Raw genomic sequence first — 20,612 nt, forward strand, 5'->3', positions numbered from 1 at the left:
GGGTTCCCTTCCACCCCACTGGACAGAAAGTCCAAGAGGCTGAATACTTTGGGAAAGAGAATTGTTCGATGGCATCTGTCGCTGTAGATACACATGGTATGCATGAGCTCGCCATCTGGTGTTGGGTCGGAGTGTTTTTCTTCGAATAAGTGTTTTCGAGTCACGGGACCGAGTGACTCCTCCTTCTGTGCTCATTGCGCATGGGCGTCGACTCCATCTTCGATTGTTTTCTTTCCGCCATCGGGTTTGGACGTGTTCCTGTCGCTCCGAGTTTCGGAACGGAAAGATAGCTGAAACCGGAAGATTTTCGACGGTATCGTTGCGATCCGGTTCGAGATAGACACATACGACGACGCGTTGAACATCGAAGCGCTTCGGTGCCCTTCGGGGTAGATTTCGGCACCCCGTCGGGGCCTAGTCGGCCCGACCGCGTGGAGAACAACGCCGATGGAACGGACCCCGTTTCGATTCTGCCCGAATGCCACAACAAATATCCTTATACGGACCTACACTCGGTCTGTAACCTGTGCCTGTCACCCGAGCACAGCGAAGAATCCTGTGAGGCCTGTCGGGCGTTCCGGTCCCGAAAAACTCTGCGCGACCGTCGAGCGAGAAGACTGCAGATGGCGTCCACGCCAAAGGAGCGTCGACAGTTCGAGACAGAAGAGGAACAGGAGGAATCCTTTTCCATCCAGGATTCAGACTCCGACGAGCTAGACTCTACAAAAACTGTGAGTAAGACGTCGAGATCAGAACTTAAAAAAGGAAAGAGGGCCCAGGGGACGCCACTGCCAACCGGCCATGGCTCCACCCAAATTCTCGGTGACCAACAATCGGCACCGAAAAAGGCCCATTCAGTGTCGAGATCGTCCGACTTCGGTCGAGACACCGGCACGCAGCCTCCTCGGGACCGAGAGAGTGCTAAACAGAAGCATCGACACCGAGAGTTCGGTGTCGACACGGATCGACGCCGAGACAGTGGCGCCGAAGACCATAGAGGCCAAGAATTTTCGGCACAGAAAAAGAGAAAGGTTACCTCGGAGCCGAAAAAACAATCAACAGGGTTTTCGGAGCCGAAAAAAGCGACATCAGACCCTGTTTCAGGCTCCTATACTGAAGAGCATTCTATGTCTTCACAAATGAAGAAACATAGATTTGAACAAGAACTGCAATCCACTGACGTGGATCACACGCAAAAGCGTATCTTTATTCAGCAGGGGACTCGGAAGATCAGTACCCTTCCACCTGTCAAACGAAAGAGAACGCTTCAGTTTACTCCTCAGCAACAAACAGCACAAAAAGTAACACCTCCTCCCTCGCCTCCACCTGTAACTCCGGCTTCGCCAACTTACACCCCGTCACATTCGCCAGCTCACACCGCCATGAGCCACGATGACCAAGATCAGGATGCGTGGGACTTGTACGACGCACCAGTGTCTGATAACAGCCCAGACACATACCCAACTAGGCCTTCACCACCGGAAGACAGCACAGCCTACTCACAAGTGGTGGCTAGAGCAGCACTATTCCATAATGTGGAACTACACTCGGAACAAGTAGAGGATGATTTTTTATTTAACACCCTCTCTTCAACCCACAGCTCCTACCAAAGCCTGCCGATGCTCCCAGGCATGCTACGCCATGCAAAGGACATTTTCAAGGAGCCAGTTAAAAGTAGGGCAGTGACGCCTAGGGTGGACAAAAAGTATAAGGCGCCTCCTACGGACCCTGTATTCATCACCTCTCAGCTGCCACCAGATTCTGTGGTGGTAGGGGCTGCCAGAAAACGGGCAAATTCACACACTTCTGGGGATGCACCTCCCCCAGATAAAGAAAGCAGGAAGTTCGATGCAGCCGGGAAGAGGGTTGCTGTCCAAGCAGCAAACCAGTGGCGCATCGCAAATTCACAAGCGCTGCTAGCGCGATACGACAGAGCCCACTGGGATGAGATGCAGCATCTCATTGAACATCTCCCAAAAGATCTGCAAAAAAGAGCAAAACAGGTTGTTGAGGAGGGTCAAAACATTTCCAACAATCAAATACGCTCCTCCATGGATGCAGCAGACACGGCCGCAAGGACCATTAATACGTCGGTTACCATCCGTAGGCACGCATGGCTCAGAACGTCTGGATTCAAGCCAGAAATTCAGCAGGCAGTGCTTAACATGCCAGTAAACGAAAAACTTCTGTTCGGTCCGGAGGTCGACACAGCCATAGAAAAGCTCAAGAAGGACACTGACACTGCCAAGGCCATGGGCGCACTCTACTCCCCGCAGAGCAGAGGATCTTATAACACCTTCCGCAAAACACCTTTTAGAGGAGGGTTTCGGGGTCAGGCCACACAAGCTAGCACCTCACAGTCCGCACCGCCCACCTACCAGGGACAGTACAGGGGAGGTTTTCGGGGCCAGTATAGAGGGGGGCAATTCCCTAGGAATAGAGGAAGATTTCAAAGCCCCAAAACCACTACCAACAAGCAGTGACTCACACGTCACTCACCCCTCCCACACAACACCAGTGGGGGGGAGGATACGTCAATATTACGAAGCATGGGACAAAATAACTACAGACACATGGGTCCTAGCAATTATCCAACATGGTTATTGCATAGAATTCATGCAATTCCCTCCAGACATACCACCAAAATCACAAAATTTATCAAAATACCATTCACAGCTTCTACAGATAGAAGTTCAAGCACTACTGCAAAAAAATGCAATAGAATTAGTACCAAGCACACAAATAAACACAGGAGTTTATTCACTGTACTTCTTGATACCAAAAAAGGACGAAACACTGAGACCAATTCTAGACCTCAGAGTAGTAAACACATTCATCAAATCAGACCACTTTCACATGGTCACACTACAAGAAGTGTTACCATTGCTCAAAAAACACGACTACATGACAACCCTAGACCTCAAGGACGCATATTTCCATATACCAATACATCAATCACACAGGAAATATCTAAGGTTTGTATTCAAAGGAATACATTACCAATTCAAAGTATTGCCTTTTGGTTTAACAACCGCTCCAAGAGTATTCACAAAATGCCTAGCAGTAGTCGCTGCACACATCAGAAGGCAGCAAATACATGTGTTCCCGTATCTAGACGACTGGCTAATCAAAACCAGTTCGCTCACACAATGCTCAAACCACACAAATCAAGTCATACAAACCCTCTACAAACTAGGGTTCACCGTCAACTTTGCAAAATCAAACATTCTGCCAAGCAAAGTACAGCAATATCTAGGAGCCATAATAGACACGACAAAAGGAGTAGCAACGCCAACTCCACAAAGGATCCACAATTTCAACAGGGTCATTCAACACATGTCTCCAAACCAAACAATACAAGCAAGAACAATACTACAGCTCCTAGGCATGATGTCCTCATGCATAGCCATTGTCCCAAACGCAAGACTGCACATGAGGCCCTTACAACAGTGCCTAGCCTCACAGTGGTCTCAAGCACAGGGTCACCTTCTAGATCTGGTGTTGCTAGACCGCCAAACTTACCTCTCGCTTCTATGGTGGAACAGTATAAATTTAAACATAGGGCGGCCTTTCCAAGACCCAGTGCCACAGTACGTAATAACAACAGATGCTTCCATGACAGGGTGGGGAGCACATCTCAATCAACATAAGAGGACAATGGAACATACATCAAACAAAACTGCATATAAATCATCTAGAATTATTAGCAGTTTTTCAAGCACTAAAAGCTTTCCAACCAATCATAACCCACAAATACATCCTTGTCAAAACAGACAACATGACAACGATGTATTATCTAAACAAACAAGGAGGAACACATTCAACGCAGTTAAGCTTGTTAGCTCAAAAAATATGGAAGTGGGCAATCCACCATCAAATTGGTCTAATAGCACAGTTTATTCCGGGGATCCAGAATCAGCTGGCAGACAATCTCTCTCGAGATCACCAGCAAGTCCACGAATGGGAAATCCACCCACAGATTCTGAACACCTACTTCACACTCTGGGGAACACCACAAATAGACTTATTTGCAACAAAAGAGAACTCAAAAAACGAAACTTCGCGTCCAGATACCCACACAAGCAATCCCAAGGCAATGCCCTATGGATGAACTGGTCAGGAATATTTGCTTACGCTTTTCCTCCTCTCCCTCTCCTTCCTTACCTAGTAAACAAATTGAGTCAAAACAAACTCAAACTCATTTTAATAGCACCAACGTGGGCAAGACAACCCTGGTACACAACACTGCTAGATCTGTCTGTAGTACCACACATCAAACTGCCCAACAAACCAGATCTGTTAACGCAACACAACCAACAGATCAGACACCCGGACCCAGCATCGCTGAATCTAGCAATCTGGCTCCTGAAATCCTAGAATTCGGACACTTACAACTTAGCCAAGAGTGTATGGAAGTCATAAAGCAGGCCAGAAGGCCATCCACTAGACACTGCTACGCAAGTAAGTGGAAAAGATTTGTTTGGTACTGCCATCATAATCAGATACAACCACTAAACGCAACTCCAAAACATATCGTAAATTACTTGCTCCATTTACAAAAAGAAAAGCTAGCCTTCTCTTCTATTAAAATACACCTTGCAGCAATATCTGCATACCTGCAAACTACATATTCAACTTCCTTGTATAGGATACCAGTTATCAAAGCATTCATAGAAGGGCTTAAAAGAATTATACCACCAAGAACACCACCTGTTCCTTCATGGAACCTAAACGTGGTTCTAACAAGACTCATGGGCCCACCTTTCGAACCCATGCACTCTTGCGGAATACAATTCCTAACCTGGAAAGTAGCCTTTCTCATCGCCATTACATCTCTAAGAAGAGTAAGTGAAATTCAAGCGTTCACAACACAAGAGCCTTTTATACAAATACATAAAAATAAGGTCGTCCTACGACCTAATCCAAAATTTTTACCCAAAGTTATTTCACCATTCCATCTAAATCAAACGGTAGAACTACCAGTTTTTTTCCCACAGCCAGATTCTGTGGCTGAAAGAGCACTACATACATTAGATGTCAAAAGAGCATTAATGTACTACATTGACAGAACAAAAAACATCAGAAAAACTAAACAGCTATTTATTGCATTCCAAAAACCTCATGCAGGTAACCCAATATCAAAACAAGGTATAGCCAGATGGATAGTTAAATGCATCCAAATCTGCTACCTTAAAGCAAAAAGACAACTGCCCATTACTCCCAGGGCACATTCAACAAGGAAAAAAGGTGCTTCAATGGCCTTTTTAGGAAACATCCCAATGCAGGAAATATGTAAGGCAGCCACTTGGTCTACGCCTCACACATTCACCAAACACTACTGTATAGATGTGCTATCCGCACAACAAGCTACAGTAGGTCAAGCTGTATTAAGAACTCTATTTCAGACAACTTCTACTCCTACAGGCTAAACCACCGCTTATGGGGAACTAACTGCTTACTAGTCTATGCATACCATGTGTATCTACAGCGACAGATGCCATCGAACTGAAAATGTCACTTACCCAGTGTACATCTGTTCGTGGCATCAGTCGCTGAGATTCACATGGACCCACCCACCTCCCCGGAAGCCTGTAGCAGTTCAGAAGTCACCTTCAATTTTGTACATTTGTATATATATTATTTAATCCTTTAATAGGTACATACTTAGATTTTTCATTGCGCGGGCACTATTACTATAGTACAACTCCTACCTCACCCTCTGCGGGGAAAACAATCGAAGATGGAGTCGACGCCCATGCGCAATGAGCACAGAAGGAGGAGTCACTCGGTCCCGTGACTCGAAAACACTTCTTCGAAGAAAAACAACTTGTAACACTCCGACCCAACACCAGATGGCGAGCTCATGCATACCATGTGAATCTCAGCGACTGATGCCACGAACAGATGTACACTGGGTAAGTGACATTTTCATTATCTTCTGCCAGCATGGCCTAGTGGTCAGTGAACACCTATTGTCTCTTGGGCCTATACTCCTATGCTCTACGGGCCTCAGTAGTTCAGCTGCCCTCATGCTTCCTAAAGGTGTTCATGCCGTCAGTGAAGTTTTGGACACAGTGAAGTTCGTCATCAGTTGTGGACTAGACACTACGGACTCCCTAGGCAGGGCCATTACTTCTACGGTGGTGCTCCGTCGCAACGCCTGGTTGCAGTTCACTGGGTTTTTGAACGATGTTCAAGTTTCCCTCATTGACATGCTGTTTGATTGTTCATGCTTGTTTGGCAACAAAGCTGATTTACGCTTGAGTGGACTCAAGAAAGGCGAGCCACCACCTGGTCCCTGGGCCTTTCGGTAGTTTCCCTCTCATAGAAGCAGTCCTTTTGCCTCTTCTGCAGCTGTGGTCAGGAGTGCCCTATGGGCGTTCGCAGTAACCTTCTTACACCCCAGCAGGCTGCTCAGCCTTTTTTTGGCAGAGATGAGGATCCCAGAAATGATGCAGGAGTCATACCCAGTGTGCTACCCTGTCCCTCTCCCCACGAGCTGCAGCAGCTTTCAAGCCTCTTTAATGAACCCTCCACCTCGCACAGTTGCCCCATTGCTGGCAGGATCAGGCAACACCTGCCTCAACGAAGCAACATAACCTATGACAATTCAGTGCTCCAAAGTGTGCAAGAGGATTATGCCTTAAATTAATTGGGGCATCCCCTACCCTTACCACCATCCCCAGAATGGCTGACAGAGGACTATCTCTCCTTGCTCAGTCAGGAAATGCTGACACCCGAGATCGGCTGTAGTTGCCATTCTCACTACTTCCTGGTGCCGAAAAAGACAGAGACCTCTGGCCCATGCTAGTGCAGCTCCCTCTCAATGTCCTTCTGCTGAAAGAGAAGTTTATGTATTGGCTCAGGTTCTGTCTGCCTTAGACCCTGGACACTGGATGGGCATGCAGGACGCATACTTCTGCATCACCTCCTGCCTGCTAACAGGCGTTACTTGCCGTTCATGGTAGGTCACAAGCATTTCTAGTTCTCTGTGGTTTTCTTCGGCCTTCCTGGTGCCCCTCAGGTGTTCATGAAAGTGATGGTGGGGATTGCAGCACATCTTCGGAGGTTGGGAGGTTCCAGTCTTCCCTTCCTCGATGACTGGCTGTTCAAGATAAGCTCAACCCAGGTAGCTTTCATCTACCTCCAGTCTATGGCAAACCTTTTTCACTTATTTGGGTTCACTATCAACATGCCAAAGTTGCACCTGACTCCTCAGAAGTGCTCCTTCGTCGGAGCCAAGTCTGTACACAGTGTAGTTTCCCACTTATCCTCTGGAGCGGAGAGCACTGGATATTTGAGCTATGATCCTGATGTTTAAGCCTCTATGTGGGATTTCGGTGGGACTGACTCTAAGGCTGCTGGATCTGATGGCCTCCTGCATCCTGCTGTGGAAGCTCGCCAGATTACTTTTGTGTGCTCTTCAGTGGGATATGAAGTTCCAGTTGACGGAGAATTAGGATATGTTCTGCAACCTGGTCTAGATTTCAAAGGAGACTGCAAGAGATGTGCTGTTGTTGCTGACAGACCGCGATTGGGTTAGCGGAAGATCCCTCTCCCCCACCCAGAGTGACAGCGGTGACCAATGTGTCAATTTCAGACTGGGGTGACCACCAGGGAGAGGTGGAGATCAAAGGACTCTGGTCTCTGTAGGGATGGAGTAGGGATGACTGATCTGTCCTTGATTTTGAGTGAAAAGGTCCGCCCTGTTGGGTAGCTTCTTGTGGGGAACCACCAAGAGGTCCAGAAGTGTGGTGAACCATGGCTGACGCCTCCAAGTGGGGAGGTCCAAGGATCATGGTGAGAGATGTCGGCCTGATCCTCCGAACCAGAAATGGAATGAGCGGGAGAGGTGGAAAAGCCTAAGCAAATATCCCGGATCAGTTCATCCATAGAGCGTTGCAAGAAGTTGTGGGTACCTGGAGGTGAAGCTTGACCATTTTGCGTTTTCTGCTCTGGCAAAAAGGTCTATTTGACAAGTTCCCCACTTTAGGAAGTATTTTTGAAGGACTTATGTGTGGAGTTCCCATTTGTGAACTTGTTGCTGCATCCTGCTGAGCAGGTCTGCAAAGTTGGTGTCCGTCCCTGTGAGATACTCTTCCACTAAGTGAATGTGGTGGTGGAAAGCTCACTTCCATATTGTCTGAGAGAGTTGTGACAATTGGGACAACCATGTCCCCCCTTGTTTCTATAGGTAATATATGGCTATCATGTTGTACTTGTGGACTAAAACAACACTGCGAGAAAGGTGATGAAGAAATGTTTTCAGGGCTAGAAACGGTGCCTTAAGCTCGAGGTAATTGATATGTAGGGATTGGTGCCTGAGATCAGAAAGGCCCTGTATTTGGAGGTCTTGAAAGTAAGCGCCCTAACCTATCATTGATGCGTCTGTGGTCAGAATGACCTGAAGAACAGGATCCAGAAAAGGCCGCTCTTTCAGCAGGTTGGTGGTGTTCCGCCATTGCAGAGAGCGGTGAGTATGGCGGTCTAACAAATCTAGATCCTCCAGGTGACCCTGTGACTGAGACCACTGACGAGACAGACACTGCTGTAGGGGATGCATGTGGAGTCTGGCCTGAGGAACAATGGCAATGCAGGATGCCATCACCCATAAAATGTGCATAATAGTCCTGACTGTGTATGTGCGGTTTGCCTGACACGGGGGGAGCAGAGCCTGAAAACTCTGAACACCAGCCATGTTGGGGTATGCTAAATCTAACTCAGCACAGAGAACATCTCCTAGGATAAGGCTGTATCTGAAGAGGTTGTAGATGAGATTTGACACAGCTGATTGTGAATCCCAGCATGTGAAGCAGGTCCACTGTCATCTGGGTGTGATATTAGCACTGTTGTAGTGTGCTGGCTTTGATGAGCCAGTCGTCTAGGTAAGGGAACACATGTAAGGTTTATCTTCTGAGAAGTACGGCAACTATTGCTAAGCACTTTGTGAAGACTCTGGGAGCAGTCGTGACTCGGAAAGACAGAACTCTGAACTGGTAGTGTTTGCCTGCAACCACGGATCTTAGGTATTTTCGGTGTGCAGGGCGGAGGGGGATGGGGAAGTTGGTGACCTTTAGATCTAGGGCGGTCATAATGTCGCCTTGTTGTACAAGCGGAATAGCATCTTGAAGAGTAACCACCTGAAAATGTTCTGAGAGTTTAATGGTCTGAGGTCCAGAATAGCCCTGAGAGAGCTGCCCTTTTTGGGAATGAGAAAGCATAAGGAGTATACACCTGGTCCCTAAGGGGAAAGGCCCGATGGCTCCTTTGAGAAGAAGGGACTGAACCTCTTGTTTGAGAAGTGTGAGGTGCTCATAAGATAGTCTGCCAGGGAGAATGTTTGGAGCAGTGGTAATGAGCTCCAGACAATAACCATGTTGGGTAATAGAAAGGACTCATTGGTCCATGATGATTTTGAACCATTCTGCGTTAAAATTTTGAAGTCTTATTTCTGCCCTTGTTGTTATTGCCTCTGTAGGACCGCCTAAAGAAACCTCTAGAATAGGAGGTTGAAGTCTGCCTGGGTTGGGATGTAGATGCCTCTAGGTTGTGGATTTGTAACCACCTCTGAAAGTGGGGCGACAACAAGTGCCTCTTTGTGTGGGGGACTCTAGAGCACCCATGGCTTTTGCTGTGCCTGTGTCTTTTTACAACTTCTCAAGGGTTGAGTATACTTGAGGGCCGAAAAGATGCTCCTTATCAAAGGGCATGTTAAGAGCTGCTTGCTGGACCTCTGGTTTAAAACCAGAGCATCGAAGCCACGCATGCCTCCTAATCAATAGACTGGTATTAATGCTGTGTGCAGCTGTATCTGCAGGGTCTATGGCACAGCGTACGCAGTTGTTTGTAATAGTGTGCCCCTCACCAACAATTTGCTGCCCTGTTGTGCACTGCACTTCTGAGAATAGCTGGAGGAGCTCAGTGCTTAATTTGAGCCAGTGGTTTCTGGTGTGGGGCACCAGCACTTATTTTCGAGGGCCGGCAATTATTTTTCTGCCTCAAGCATTTACTGTGAGCAAAAGACACATGGGAAAGATGGAGGAAGAGAAAAACTAAAAAGCGTCACCAAGGGAGAAAGCAGAAAGCAGCAAGAGTGAGCTGTAGGGGCAGGGGGTGATAGTAACTGGATTAAAGAGGCCCAGGATGGCTTCAGGATTATGCTACCTCAGTATTCCGTACTCGCACATTTAAATACAAAAGACCCATTTCAGAGGAGAGCTTTGGTTACCGGCAATTTTAATTTACAAATGAAGCACTGGAGGAGCTCCTCTATTTCATCCCAGTGAGCCCGGTCATACCCGCATAGTAAGGCCTGTGAATTGGCGCTATGCAAATGGTTAGCTGCCTGTGCGAGCCACTCTTTTGCCGGCAGCATCTGTATCAAGAGGAGGAGAGTTCCTCGTGGCCTGGCAATTGGCACATTTTCGTGCAGTGGTGGCTACTGTAAAGTCTGGAGGGACTCGTGACCTAATGTAGACTAGATCTGTAGGAGCAGATTTGCATTTTTCATCAACTCTAGGGTCTACTCTAGGGATAATAACCCTAGAGCGGAAGGGCTTTAAAAAAATATTGTCTGTGTCTGTGTGAGCACAGGGGAGAAACTGAATATCCCCATGGGTGAATGTATGGGTATCGAAGAGGAAGTCCTGTTCGATGGGGCCAAAACTTCCCCAGTGTTATACAGGGGATCCCTGAGGTCTAAAATCTCCTGCAGTAGGTGAGGCATGTGAATGAAGAGGGGTGAGGGGTGGAGGAGAAGCAGGGGGTAGGGAAGGTGGAGGAGGAAGAGGTGCAGAAAGCTAGAAAGGTGTGGAGGAAGCATTGTCCTTGTTAACCTTTTTTGGAGGTGAAGAAGTGCCTAAAACCTCTTAGAAGGACAGTTTCCCCTTGAAAAGTACAGAGGGAGAAGCAATAATGCACCCTGTACCCTCCTGGATATGGAGGCGGCGTTGTCACGTATCCATCAACTCCAAAATGGGTTCCACAGGTGAAGGAGTAACTGAATCTTGCTAGAGTCCTTCTACTCCCAAGTTGTTGCTTCTTTGGTTTTCAGCACCGAAGATTTAGGTTGGTGCAATTTGCTCGGTACTAAAATAGATGTGGTAGCTGGTCGGCCCGGAGTCGAAGTTTGGACCGAGTTGGCAATGATGTCTCGGACCAAGGTGCTGGAGGTCGACACCGAAGAAGTTGTCTTGGTCTTGACTTTTTCCAGAGCTGAGCCTGGATGGTAGGGCAGCCAAAACTATTTCTTCAGGTCACCATGCAGTGGCGGTTCAGTGACCTCTGCAAGGGGCTTTTTAATAGTCTCAGGGTTGCAGGAGGGGCCATGGTACTCACAGGCTGTGCAGATGTCACCTCGTGGCTTTTGATATCAGACTGTACGTTGGAGTCTTAGATCGAAAAGGCCTCTACTTGTTCTGGCTTTTTCTGGGTGTGATCTACACCAAAGATATCCAGGGTGTTGTCTGGAGTCTTGTGGGCCATCCCCAACCGACAAGCACTTTGGTCACGAAGGGTGTTCTTCGACCAGGAATGGTTTGCAGGCGTCACAGGGAGCTGCCTGGTGGTTGGGGGAGAGGCACAAGTTACACAAAAGATGCTGATTGGTGTGAGGGGAAGTTTGTGTGGCACTGCGAACAGAAACTAAGCTGCGTCCATTCCATCAGCTCAATAAATTCTTCAGTGCCGCCTGGTGAGGTAGGCCCGAAGCAGGCTAGGTCGTCCCAGAGGGCACACGGCACTCAACCTTGCGGTATAGTTCCTGAAGTCATAGAGTTTGGTTACTTATGTTTGCGTGCGGAATGTATGGACATTCTCAAGGAATCTTGTGGACCCATAACCAGAGCATGTTATGCTGCAAAATGGAAACATTCTGTATGCTACTGCCAACCCAAACCTATTAAGCCCATTAAAGCTACTGTCCAGGACATTGTTCATTTTCTCTATTTACAGAAAGCAAATTTATCTTACACTTCCATTTGTTTACATCTCGCAGCTATAGCTGCAAAGCTACAGAACAGACAACATACTTCCTTTTTCCAGAATCCCAGTCATCAAACCTTTCATTGAAGACCTTAAAAGGGTTATTCCCCCCAGAGCGCCTCCTGCACAATCCTGGGACCTTAGTATTGTGCTTACAAGGCTCATGGGGCCTCCTTTTGAGCCACTTCATTCATGTCCTCTTCAGTATCTTTCTTGGAAAGTTAAGTTCTTAGTCGCTATCACATCACTCGGGTGTATTAGTGAGCTCCAGGCCCTAACCTTGGAAGAACCTTACTTCCAGATCCATAGAGACAAGGTGGTCCTTACACAAACTTGAAGTTCCTTCCTAAAGTGGTTTCCCAATTCCATATTGTAGGAAGCTGTCTCTCTATATGATGCACTAAAAAGAAGTAGACCATGCAGAAAGTCTAGTGGATCCCCAATTGGTTGGCAGAGGCAAAAATAGATAGGACTAATGGTCTATCTTGTGGCGGTTTGGATTAGCAGTTGGGCTTATCAGAGGGTAGTGCTAAGCATTTTTTGTACTCACATAGGCAATAAATGAGACACTCAAAGAATAAATCTGAGATCAAATTAGAAACATAACACTTCTTTTTATATATATTTTTTAAACCCAAGAACTTTGTTATCTGGTAAGTACGTTTTTAAGCATCAATACTTTTCAGTATCACAAATCAACACAGTGCAATTTCAGAGTTCTTCAGTATTAATCTGTGGAAGGAACACACATTCAGCAAACAAGCATTTTACGACGACTCACAGGACGAATCTTGGGAGACTTAGGGTGAGTTCTGGGCAAGGGCCAGGACCACACCAACAGGTCACTCCGGGTGGCACTGGGGTAGCCGAGTGCAGAGGTGCAGTACGTGTCGTGTAAGCCATGTAATTCAATGGGGATTGTCCCTGTGGGTTTAGGCTGCAGGCTTGGACTGGTGATCCAGTCGGAGACAACCCACAGGTAGGACACAATCGTGGGGTGCTCGGTGTTTAGGTGCACCTTTGGTCCTCTTCTAAACCCAGGGGCAGAGGATGCAGGGGTGTCCTTTGGCATTGGATTTTCTTGTCCTGGAGCACTCACGATTGGGGGGGTCCTGTAGTCTGAAGCTGCAGACGTCATCAGGGAGGCCAGGAGAGGTGAAACCACAGTGGACTCGAGTGCAGGAAACCTGGGAGACGATGTTGGCATCAGGGATCTACTTCCACTCGTGTGGGTGGCGACAGGTGTAGTGGTTGCTGGAGACATCAGGTTTCTTACACCTCAGAGGCTGCGGGAGAAGGAGCCTGCATGCAGAGTCTGCAGGCAACTTCAAGTAGTCCATGAGGGGTGACACCACAATGTACTCGGACTCTGGACAGCTGGGAAACCTTGTTGGCAGCATTGGTCTGCTTCACCTTGGTTTGTAGACATTTGTGCGGTGGTGACTTCAGGTGTTGGGTCTTTGCGGTTCCGGGATCTGCAGAGTCCTTTCCTGGAAGGTGGTTGGAGAGCAGGTCCGCTGCTCACAGGAAACTTGAGTCTTTTTCGAAGGCAGGCAGTCCTCCCAAGTTACTGGAGGTTTAGCTACAGGACGAGGCGTCTTTTGGTACAGAGTCTATCGAGGAGTGCAGACAGGCTGGCGGGGTTTGTACCAGGACAGCTGCTGCTGCTTCTCCTCTTCTGCAGGTGCATCTCTTCTTTGTCCTCTTTTTCTTAGGTGATCAGAATCTGAGTTCTAGGGTTCAGGGTTGCCACCTAAATACTCAATGCAGGGAGTGCCAGGTGGCATCCAATGGGTTGCCCACCTTGAGGGTGACTACACCCTTTCTATGACCTCTTCTGCTGGGAAGTGGGCATAACCCTAGTGCCCCGATTCCTTCCAAAGATGGAGGATTTTAAAAAATGGTGTCCACTTCAACTCGTCTACTTTAGTGGTGGGTCTGGGGTGGGGTGGGCACACCTAATTAGCCTAATTTTCATGCCTGTGCTGCTGCCAAGAGTGGGGTCAGGACAGTGGGGTCGGTCATCTTTGCCACCTGGAGAGACCTGGGTCGCATTACAAAGGTGGCTGGGCCTATGAAGCTCTCCACCCTGAATTGTCCATCCTGCCTGGGTGAAATGCTAACTCCACCACCCAGTGTAGGCTTTTTATCTGTGACCCTCAACATTGCTGGCTCTCACTTTTGTGGGGGGAGGGGGATCAGAAACATGGCCCGGGTGGCTGAGCTGGTTAGGCCCAGACAGTGGACACACCAGTAGCTGGTAGGTTTCCAGGGGGCACCTCTAAGGTGCCCTCTGTGTGCAGGTATTGGTGAATCAAAAACTGGTATCAGTGTGGACTCACCAATACAAGATGTTTGATACCAAACATCCCTATCTTTAGTGAAGCCATCATGTAGATGTGGAACTCGTATTGACCAGTGTCAAGCACAAGTATTTAAAATGGCTTCCCTGGTCACTTACTATGTCTGAAAATTGACAATGGCATAGCAGGGGCATATCTGCTCATGCAGATATGCCCACACATGTAATATAATGCACCCTGCCTTAAGGTTGTAAGACCTTCTAGAGGGCTGACTTACATATATTGCATGCAGTGTTAGGGGACATTGCACACAGGCTGTGTGCATGTTGTTTTTTCACTTTTGTCTGCACCAAAACATGCAGCCTGCAATGGCAGCCTGTCATGTGCTTGGTGAGGTGTGCCTTAGGGTGCCACAATTTGTGCTGCAACCCTTAGAAACTCTGTAGTTTTAGGGAAAGAGATCTGGGACTGGGGATCTGGCTAGCAGGAACCCAGTGCACTTTCAGTCGAAATTATACCAGAACCCGGGAAAAAAGTGAGGACGGTGACCATGTCAAAAGAGGCGCTTTCCTACACATATCAACCAATCCTTTGAGCTACCAGTTTCGTTCTGCAGCCTGACTCAGTTGCAGAAAGAGCTTTGCACACTCTAAATGTTAAACAAGCAGTTAGGTTTTACATTGACACAACCAAGTACTTTAGGAAAACCAAACAGCTCTTTGCAGCTTTTTCAATACCTCACAAAGGCAGTCCAATATCCAAAACTAGCATAGCTATATGGATAGTAAAATGTATACAAACTTGTTATGCTAAAGCAAAGAGACAGTTACCTGTTACTCCTAGAGCACATTCTACTAGGATGAAAGGAGCCACTATAGCTTTCCTTGGAAACCTACTTATAGCTGACATTTGTAAAGCAGCTACATGGTCTACACCACATACAATAACAAAGCGTTACTTGTGTGGATGTACTAGCATGACAGCAAGCCATTGTTTTTCAGTCAACTGCAACTCCCACAGGCTAGCCTCTGTTTTTATGGAGGGATTGCTTTACAGTCTATTCAGAGCATGTGTATCATCTTTCCTCCGTTTAGGCTGCCCCTTCATGAGGATGATCTGTCTCAGCACAAGGGCAAGGTCCTGCACCCGACCCTGCCCATTCCCCAACTTCATGCCTGGAGATTGAGCAGCAACAGTTGAGGATTTTCAATCTTCCTTCCGAGCTCTCTGATGTCATCCTGGTGGCCAGGCATTCCTCCACTAAGATGGTAAACACCTGCTGTTTGGGTAGGTTTGTGGACCCCCTTTCTGCATCTGTCGGAGGTGTTGCTATTTGTCTTATTGTTATCCCTTTAAATATCTGCCTTTGGCACTGTTGAGGGTTACCTTTAGCTATTTCAGCTTTCCTGCAGTTGCCAGATCAGCCCTAATTATTCATGTCAGTGTTTGTGTCTGATTTCCCCTTACCCCCTTCATGATGCCCTAGTGGGACCTCAGTCTAGTCCTCACATACCTCAAGTGTTCCTCCTTTGAGCCCCTAAAAAGCTATTCTCTGCAGCTCTTGACTATCAAGATGGTTTTCCTAGTGGCTATTGCATCGGCCAAGCGGGGGCCAGTGAGCTTCAAGTTCTGCTGGTTCACTTACATACACCAGCACGTATGCCTCTTTTGTGCTGAAGGTGGGCACCCTCTTTTATATCGGTCAGAACATCATACGACCTACGTTTTTCGCTCCGCCTCACCCTTCTAAGGTGGAGAAGAGACTTAAAAGCCTGGACCCAAAGAGAGATCTTTTTTGCTATGTCTATTGCACCAAAGAAGAAGGGCGTGACTTTGCAGAAATAATCTTCTCTCAATGGATTGTGTTCATCATTAGGAGCTGCTATGCATTAGCTAAGAAGCAGCCCCTTGAGGGCTTTCAGGTCCATTCCACGAGGGCCAATGCCGTTACTACTGCGGCGTACCTGTCTTGGACATCTGCCAACCTGCCACAAGTTCACAAAGCACTACTGCTTGGGCACTCAGTTCTATCAAAACAGGTATTTTTCCCGCTCAGTCCTCCAGGCCATTTTGGTTGAAGCCAGTTTGCAACCCACCTCCATGGAGGTATAGCTTGGGTAGTGTAGTGCTTTCCTCTTATCTAGTTTCTAAGCACTAACATAACACAACAGAAATGCACTTCTGAGGTCAAAGAAGACTTTTATTGTTGTTAATTCTTCCCCAACCACAATATTTATGAATGACGAATTAGTAGCTTTCAAGTCCGCGTTAATCAAACAAAATATATCAGTTTGCAATATACACAGCAGGTTATATTTATAAGATATTGAATGCAAAGCAGAACAAATACTTCACCGTGTGGGAACTATCTACAGCTTCATCTTTCTAAGGTCTGCAAGCTGATGACCCCTGTCAGCCGCGGGAAAGAGATTCATCTACCCACACGGGATTGCTGGCAGCTGGCGCCAAGCTCCAGCACGAGGTCCGGCAGATTCGAATCTGACCCTCTGCAGCCTGTTACATTCGTTACAAAGGTGTGCCCCCACCTCTCAGACCTGGGAAACTGAGCAAGCCTTTTGGAGACTGGCCAGGTCTCCAAGACTACTCCTGTTCCCAAGCTCAAGCAGAGAGAACAACACCCATGTACTCTCTCTTATCATGTCTAGTCTACTGTGAGAAAAACATCTTGGTTCTCTTGTGCAAAAACACAGCTTGGAAAAATACAGCTTGGATTCTCAACTGCAATGTCTAACTCCACGTTAAAGGCAATAGGCAGCTAACCTAAATATCAAATGCAATGTCATGTTAAAGGCAATAGGCAGCTAACCTAAATATCAAATGCAATGTCTAGTGTCATGTCAAAGCCAATAAGCATCTAAGCTGAATACAAAATGCAATGTCTTATATCATGTCAAAGCCCATAGGCAGCTGAGCTGAATACAAAATGCAATGTATAATATCATGTCAAAGCCAATAGGCAGCTGAGCTGAATATAAAATGCAATATATGATATCATGTCAAAGCCAATAGGCAGAATATCTAATAGCATGTCAAAGTCAATAGGCAGCTAAATTGAATACATCGTGTCAAAGCCAATAGGAATGCAATGTCAAAGCCAATAGGAATGCAATGTCAAAGCCAATAGGCGGCTAGACTGGATACAGCATGTCAAAGCCAATAGGCAGAATACAGAATGTAATGGCTAATGCAATGTCAAAGCCCATAGGCGGCTCAACTGAATACAGAAAGCAATGGCTAATGCCATGTCAAAGCCCATAGGCGGCTAAACTGAATACAGAAAGTAATGGCTAATGCCATGTCAAAGCCAATAGGCAGAATACAGAATGTAATGACTAATGCAATGTCAAAGCCCATAGGCGGCTAAACTGAATACAGAAAGTAATGGCTAATGCCATGTCAAAGCCCATAGGCGGCTCAACTGAACAAAACATACCATGTGCTACTGGTGAACATTGAGCAACTAATATGCGCAGTGGTGAAACACAAAGTCATTGGTCAAAACAAAATTTAACAAATGGCAGTACAGGTAGCTATTCTAATGTGAGAAATCTTTGCTTAGAAGTCTCAATCAGAAGAACAAGTTACTTACAGTGGATAACTCTTTTTCTGAAAGAGACTCTATCTAACCGTAGATTTCTCACCAGCCCTCCCATCCGCGCTGTTCTGTGAACTGGGCTCTTTACCTTAAAGATCCCATTAGATACTACACACTGGTCGAAAGTTGTTTTTATATGGCCCCACGATTTTTTCTTGGATGTAGTTAACAAAAGAAATGGATGTCAGCGTGCCAGGGTGGCACATGTATGGGCACAGAGATGTGACTTCAGACGTAGGTGACATTGATGCGAGCCAATTGACACCACCTACTGGTATGCAAAGGTGCTGCTCAAGATTTTCCTGAGGGGAGGAATCTGCAGTTAAATAACGTTTCTGCCAGAAAAGGCATTACTGAAGATAAGCAACTTGTTCATCTGAACTTTCTTACATTTTTCCAGTCTTCTAAAATGAGCACAGGTTGCTGAATCCTTCAATATCCAACATATTTGTATAAAAAAAATGTTAAGTTTTGTGTGTCTCAAATCTTTGGATGAATAAAGTGAAAAATATATAGTAATAATCTTAGAATAGGGCTTTAACGTAAGGTTTGCTTTTGCCAATTGATAGTGTTATATGGGAACATGTTAAGATTATAACCTGATGAAATTATATGAATTAGTGGGATACCTGTGAGAGTTTACAATTTGACATAACATGTTGCAGTATCCAAATACATCTCTGATACCATCTCATTTTAATATTTAGATCTGCAATGATGAAGGGAAAATGATTCGATTCCACTGTAAACTGTGTGAATGCAGTTTTAATGATCCGAATGCAAAGGACATGCATCTGAAGGGGCGCAGACACCGCTTACAGTTCAAGGTGAGGGCTATATGATGGGCTTGCTATAATCCAAAAGTAAGTATCTTTTACTGGGGGAGCTTGCAGAAGTCCTGTAGCTATCCAAAAATGACACTGAAGGGAGAACCATTACTTTGAAGTGTATCCAGGGAATTTTATGGGCAGTGATATAATTTGCCAAACGGGATCTGTCCTATCCCGTTTAGAGCAGTCTGTTTTTTTTTAACTGGAGATGGGTTGCACTTTCTTGAATCTTTATGAAGCACAGGCCTCCTATCGAGAGACAAACAGGAGCATCTCTGACCCAAATGCTACCTAAAGGGGTCCCCTACATCTGCCTGCGAGAAGTGGGATCTGCTACCTCTTGATGCTCAGTCATAATTAACTTGTGGTACAGCGTTTGTTGTCAGTAGTAATTTCTCTATTATAATTTTCTTGTAATACTGCACATTAGCCCGTTGATTCATCTCTTCTTTTCTTTTTGATTAATTGACACAGATTAACTGTTGATCCATCTGCTTGTCAAGTACACTCTGAAAAGTGATTAGGCAAGTTTGATGTTATCATGAAAAACTGTAATACAGTATGCAATATTGAGGCTGGAGAGACTAACATTGGAGATTTGACCTTAACACATTTCTTACACTGACTAGGGCAAGTAGGTATCATATAATCATGTTTCATATTTGGATAGCTCGCGTATGAAGGGTTGTGCTCTAGTGGTCTGTTTTAATAGCAGGACTTTGGCACAGTCTGTGATGGTGATCTAGATTACTCAGCCTCCTCAAGATGGATATCATTTCATGATTGCTTTGACAAGCAAGTATACTCTGCAGAGCAGACTTTCACAGTTTCTCAATATGAAATAACAATACATATTTATTGTCTTTTGTCGTATGCGAGGGCAAGAGGTGACAGGTGCTGACCAAACCCATGACCATGAACGGCCAATAGATGGCAAGCGTGAACCGGCTGTATTAACGGGCGGGTATAGCATTTACCCGCTGTTGGCCACTGCTCACCCGTGCGTGCATCTCTTCTGCAGAAGAAAGTCAACCCACAGTTACCTGTAGAAGTTAAGCCCAGTTACCGGGCACGGAAGCTGCAAGAGGAGAAAATGAAGCTAAAACAGAAGGATATGATCAAACAGCGTCGAAATGATGAGCAACGATTCAGTCTTGAAAGGAGGTGAGTTCTGTTATTAGGGGTACTAAAAGCAGGGTGCTGTGCTGACTCATTGAGGCACCAGATGTTTGTTGTGTTTTCATTTGTATAATGCTATCTACCAATATTTATTCAGATTAATACTTTCTTGATCTGGGTGCACTCACTGTAATGTTCTAGAAAAACCATCAACCGTATTGTTGTTTATTAAAGGTCTAGTTCACCACGTGTTCATTTTGATTAAAGTATATGTAAAATGACCTTACTCCGGTATTGGAACTTTCATAGATTCACATGCTTGAACCATTCCCCGTCGTTGAGATGGGAGCCTCCGGTACACTAACACAAGTAATGATGAAACATATCAACACAAGGGCCTTAGGCCTCTTTAATTTAATAGTGTATCACAGTCATTTTAAGAAAAGGACCAAACTTGAGCATCCACCAATCAGACGACACCACCCTCTAGAATCCTCCTGAGAGAAGCTCCAGCACCTCAGATTTTCTACTGCACGTCGTGCTAGGGAGTCTCCTCAGACCTCTGCTCTTTCTTCACACCTTTGGATTGCCTTGAAGCCATTTTTCTCTACTAAAACTTGTTTTGACTGATTGGGGTTAATACCTACAACATGTCTGACAAGGAGAAGAAGGGTTTATTCAGAAATTGTAAAACTTGTGGTAAGAAAAGACTACATTCTGAAGACCCTCATCAGGATTGCATATATTGCCTCTATCCAGACC

General features: G+C 46.1%; 1 protein-coding gene across 1 annotated transcript in view; it reads left to right on the plus strand.

Annotated features, from left to right (window-relative positions):
• ZFR2 (zinc finger RNA binding protein 2) overlaps positions 1-20,612 on the plus strand; it is a 641,917-nt gene that overhangs the window by 274,215 nt on the left and 347,090 nt on the right. Inside the window, exons 9-10 of the mRNA XM_069216682.1 lie at positions 18,609-18,728; positions 19,753-19,895. Of these exons, the coding sequence (XP_069072783.1) occupies positions 18,609-18,728; positions 19,753-19,895 (263 nt within the window). The remainder of the gene's footprint in view (positions 1-18,608; positions 18,729-19,752; positions 19,896-20,612) is intronic.

The sequence above is a fragment of the Pleurodeles waltl genome, chromosome 12 (genome assembly GCF_031143425.1).
Source record: "Pleurodeles waltl isolate 20211129_DDA chromosome 12, aPleWal1.hap1.20221129, whole genome shotgun sequence".
NCBI lineage: Eukaryota > Metazoa > Chordata > Amphibia > Caudata > Salamandridae > Pleurodeles > Pleurodeles waltl.